The 4084-nt window shown below is 47.5% G+C and overlaps 1 protein-coding gene across 1 annotated transcript in view; it reads right to left on the bottom strand.

The window, feature by feature from the left end:
• The window catches only part of tg (thyroglobulin), a 29978-nt gene that overhangs the window by 16761 nt on the left and 9133 nt on the right, over window positions 1-4084 (bottom strand). Inside the window, exons 14-25 of the mRNA XM_016663425.1 lie at window positions 3930-4004; window positions 3745-3848; window positions 2729-2840; window positions 2487-2648; window positions 2203-2394; window positions 1842-1969; window positions 1618-1765; window positions 857-1015; window positions 642-785; window positions 362-526; window positions 179-294; window positions 8-145 (exon numbers count right to left, since the gene is read on the bottom strand). Coding sequence (XP_016518911.1) covers window positions 8-145; window positions 179-294; window positions 362-526; window positions 642-785; window positions 857-1015; window positions 1618-1765; window positions 1842-1969; window positions 2203-2394; window positions 2487-2648; window positions 2729-2840; window positions 3745-3848; window positions 3930-4004 — 1643 coding nt within the window. The remainder of the gene's footprint in view (window positions 1-7; window positions 146-178; window positions 295-361; window positions 527-641; window positions 786-856; window positions 1016-1617; window positions 1766-1841; window positions 1970-2202; window positions 2395-2486; window positions 2649-2728; window positions 2841-3744; window positions 3849-3929; window positions 4005-4084) is intronic.

The raw sequence follows: 4084 nt of genomic DNA, 5'->3' as shown, positions 1-4084 counted from the left end.
TGCTTACCTGCTGGGAGGCGCTGCAGACAGCATTCAGAGAGCTGTACAGGTCACAGCGGGTCCGCCTGTCGAACAGCGCCACATGGTGGCAGGACGGCTCCACTGCACATGCTGAGACAATCACAGGACTTTCACAACCCAAACCAGAACCGGTTCTGGTCCTGGTCCTGGTTTGGTCCTGGTCCTGGTTTGGTTCTGGGCCTGGTTTGGTTCTGGTCCTGGTTTGGTTCTGGTCCTGGTCTCCAGCCCCGACCATCAGGTCCGACTCAGGAACAGCCTGGAACCGGGTGAGAACTGAACGACAGAAAGCGGGTCAGAACCTCGGAGAGCTGCGCTCTGATTGGCTGCCGGGCCGCCTCACCTGAGCACTCCTCATCCGTCAGACGCTCTTCCCGGCTCGTCCACTCAAGCTCCACCCCCTCGTTGCTGACACACCTCCAGCCCCCAGACAGGAAGTTGGGCTGAGCCAGCAGGAAGTCGCCGCTCTGCGAACAGCGCAGGCCCCTCCTCTCGCAGTCCGTCTCACCTGAGAGGCAGACAGGTGAGGAAAGAGGTTAGTAACTCACCTGAGAGCAGGTGAGCAACACTGGAGCATCAATAAAACAGGAAGCGAGTTTTTAATTTTTCCTTCAGAGACTCACACTGATTGGCTGCTGAAGCGCCTGCAGGGGAGGAGCCTCTGGGACACCTGGTGCAGAAGTCCCGCCCCTCTAGCTCCTGATAGGTTCCCTGAGGGCAGAGCAGACACGCCCCCTGCTGGTAGAAGCTGCCGGCAGGACAGACGACTGGAAACGAAACAATGGAACCGTGAGCCTGCGCCGGACGGAGGCCCGCAGGGACAAACCGCCTCACTCACCGCAGCCTGCGCCGTCGCTGGACAGCCGGTAACCATGGGAACAGCCAAAGGTTGGCGGCGCCACCGAGACCAGTTCGGGGTCAGATGTCAGCATGGAGCGGAGATTACCCAGAATTCCCTGAACTCCTTCCAAAAGTCTGGATTCATTCAGGAATATCACTGACGGAAAAAATAAAAACAGGATCATTTAATCAATAAATCAATAAATCAGCTTTTCTGACACACACTGCACATATTCTAATGCAGCTGTCTTCTAATTAACCAAAACATTTAACAAGTTGGAATTATGAAAATAGATCTGCTAAAAGAAACGACATTTCTAGAAAAAAGGTTTGACTTTGAATCCATGGCATCTGAACAATCAGCAAAATTCCCAAAACGGAGCATAAATACATAAATACAGAGCGAAATGAATACACCTCCTCTTCACATCTATCGTTTTTAATACTTACAAATAATGACACAAAATGACTTTAATCCCATTTATTATTTAATGGAAGTTTATTGTAGTTTTTCTCTGCTAAAGCAAACGTTACTTATTGTAACTATGATGAGTTTGAATTTAAATCTGTAAATTTATGGAGAGTTTCTGTTTCTGAACTGAATCTGTCAACTAAAACACTGAGATGATATTTGATGCTCATCAGAAATCTGTCAATTTGAAGTTTTAATTAAAAACCTAGAATGTTCCCACTGATATCTGATCTGACGCTTAGTGACAGAGAAGCTGAAATTTGAGTCTCTGTTTAAGGAATACTCGCCCATGTGATGGAGGTGAGGGAGGTCAGAGGTCGTGAGGTCGGAGAGGTCAGCGGTCCAGCGCAGCGTGAGCCTCACCGAGTCGCCGGCGTCGCACCACAGACCCACCGCCGAGTCGCCGCACAGCGCCACGGACCGACCCGACGGGAGCTGAGACACGAAACGAGCCGGGTCAGAACCGGTTCAGAACCAACCGGGCCACCCAACTTCATCAGATCCAGCTCACCTGAGCAGAGCAGAGCCCCCTGCTGGCCACGAGGCTGAACAGCAGAGACGACAAACCGCTGATACGAGAGCAAGAGACGGAGAGCGACCAGATCTGAGAGGAAGACAAAGACTGGAGGGGCTGGGAGACTAAGACACACACACACACACACACACACCCACAGACAGAGAGAGACACACACACACACACACACAGACAGAGAGACACACACACACACAGAGACACACACACAGATTTCAGATTAAACCAAATTACTCCAGATTACTCAACTCATTTAAAATTAAACCAGATTAAATTTATATCGATAAATATCACATTACCAAAAAGATAAATAAAACAAAATAAAACCTGACTGACTCACTCTGACAGGCTCCACTCAGAGGTTTGTCTCCTTCGTCCCATTGGCGACTCTTAATGCTACACAGGAAACTGCTAACAGGAAGTGAGTTCTGGTAACCATGGTGACAGACAAGGTCACAGCTCTGCCGACCATCAGCCGCTGGATGGCACACCAGTGCACCATGGGTAATGTTGGGGGCGGGACAAAGAGGACCTGCACATAAAGAGCAAACATTTGGACCAATCAGGAGCCGGAGCTGCAGTTCCACCTTCGTCCAGCAAGGGGCAGCCCAGGTTCAGACTCACGGTCACATGACGGCGTGCGTCCCGTTTGTCGCAGCGATCGGGTCCCGGCCACTTCCTGTCCGTCCTCAGAAACGCACCAACAAGAAGTGACATCACACTGCAGTGGGTCGAAGGAGCCGTCAGGGCGACAGCGGAGCCGCTGCAGCTCACACCAGCTGGGACCTGAAGGCAGCACCGAGTTTACAGAGCCACCCTGAATGCACCGCAGGCAGCACACTGCACCTGAGTGTGTGTGTGCTTACAGGTCAGCTCTCCGGCGGCGCTCTGGGACGCCGTCTGGAGCGTCTCTCCTGTCAGCGGGTTCACACACCAGCCTGCAGCGCCCCCTGTCTGCAGCACAGAGAAACGGCCATCCTGAAAACAGGAAAACAATTCAACCTTTATTAAAACAGGAGAGACAAACAAAACGATGCATGGCAGCAAATACAGAAATGCAGGTTATATTACAGTTTGGAGAAAAAAATCAATACACAGTTTAGATTTTGAGTTCAAAGATCTGACAACGGTTCATCTTCAGTTCACAGATTTTGTTTCTGCGTTACGATTTTCAGGATTTTTGTAAATCCCAATTTGTCTTTATTTAATCAATCATCTGTTCTTCAAAATATTTTCAAGACGCTTCCACAGCTGATGTTCACTCAGACAAAGAGAAATGTGTCTTAGCGCCACTTTTCAGAGGAAGTCCAGCCCCCAGAGTCTTAACTGTAAAACGCAAATAGAAAAGAACCAATTTGAAAACTTGATCTGATTTTTTTTAAAGTAAAATGTAACAAAATAATGTGAAAAGTATCTGGAAAAAAACTTTTTTAAAAGAATAGAAAACAATCGTTTGAAAAAACATGTTTCACATGAAAAAAATCACATTTGAAAAGATAAAATTTTAAAATAAAAAATCTTAAAAAAATTATTTGAATATATAGAATGTGAAGAAAATTTGAAAAAATTAATTGATACAATAAAATGTAAAAGCAATAACAGAAACGCATGAATGTAGGTACAATTATTTCAGACACATCGTAACTCACTCTCATCTTTTGATTGAGAAATTTTGCAGGGCTTAATATTTGAAATGCATTTATTTATTCACATTCTAATTTTTAAGTGTTTTCTTTGAAAGCTCTAATATTGGAAGAAATTTCTTTGAAGGCCACACAAAATCATATTGAGGACTGAAAATGGCCCCTGGCCCACGCTTTGGCCAACAATGACCCACAGTGAGCTCTGTCTGTGTGTGTGTGTGTGTGTGTGTGTGTGTTACCTGCTCACACTGTGGGTGGTAAGGCGAGGCGGTGGTGATGTCAGAGGCTTTCATCCAATCAGAGAGCAGAGAGTGAGCCTCCGCTCTCTGGCAGCGACTCCGACCTTCAGCAGGAAAAAGTTTTAATCAGAAAAAACCGACAGGAAGACGAACCGATCCACTTCCGGGTGTGAATACTTTCTTACAGTGCGGCAGACGGAGCGAGCGGCGCAGAGACCCGGGGATGAACTCTCCTTCTTCATCCACACACCAGCACTGACCTGACCACACACACACACACACACACACACACACACACACACACACAGAGAGAGAGAGAGACGTTAACAACTGACTCCTA

Source organism: Poecilia formosa, unplaced genomic scaffold, assembly GCF_000485575.1.
Source record: "Poecilia formosa unplaced genomic scaffold, Poecilia_formosa-5.1.2 Scaffold420, whole genome shotgun sequence".
NCBI classification, from domain to species: domain Eukaryota; kingdom Metazoa; phylum Chordata; class Actinopteri; order Cyprinodontiformes; family Poeciliidae; genus Poecilia; species Poecilia formosa.
This window is presented reverse-complemented; position numbering and strand designations above follow the sequence as displayed.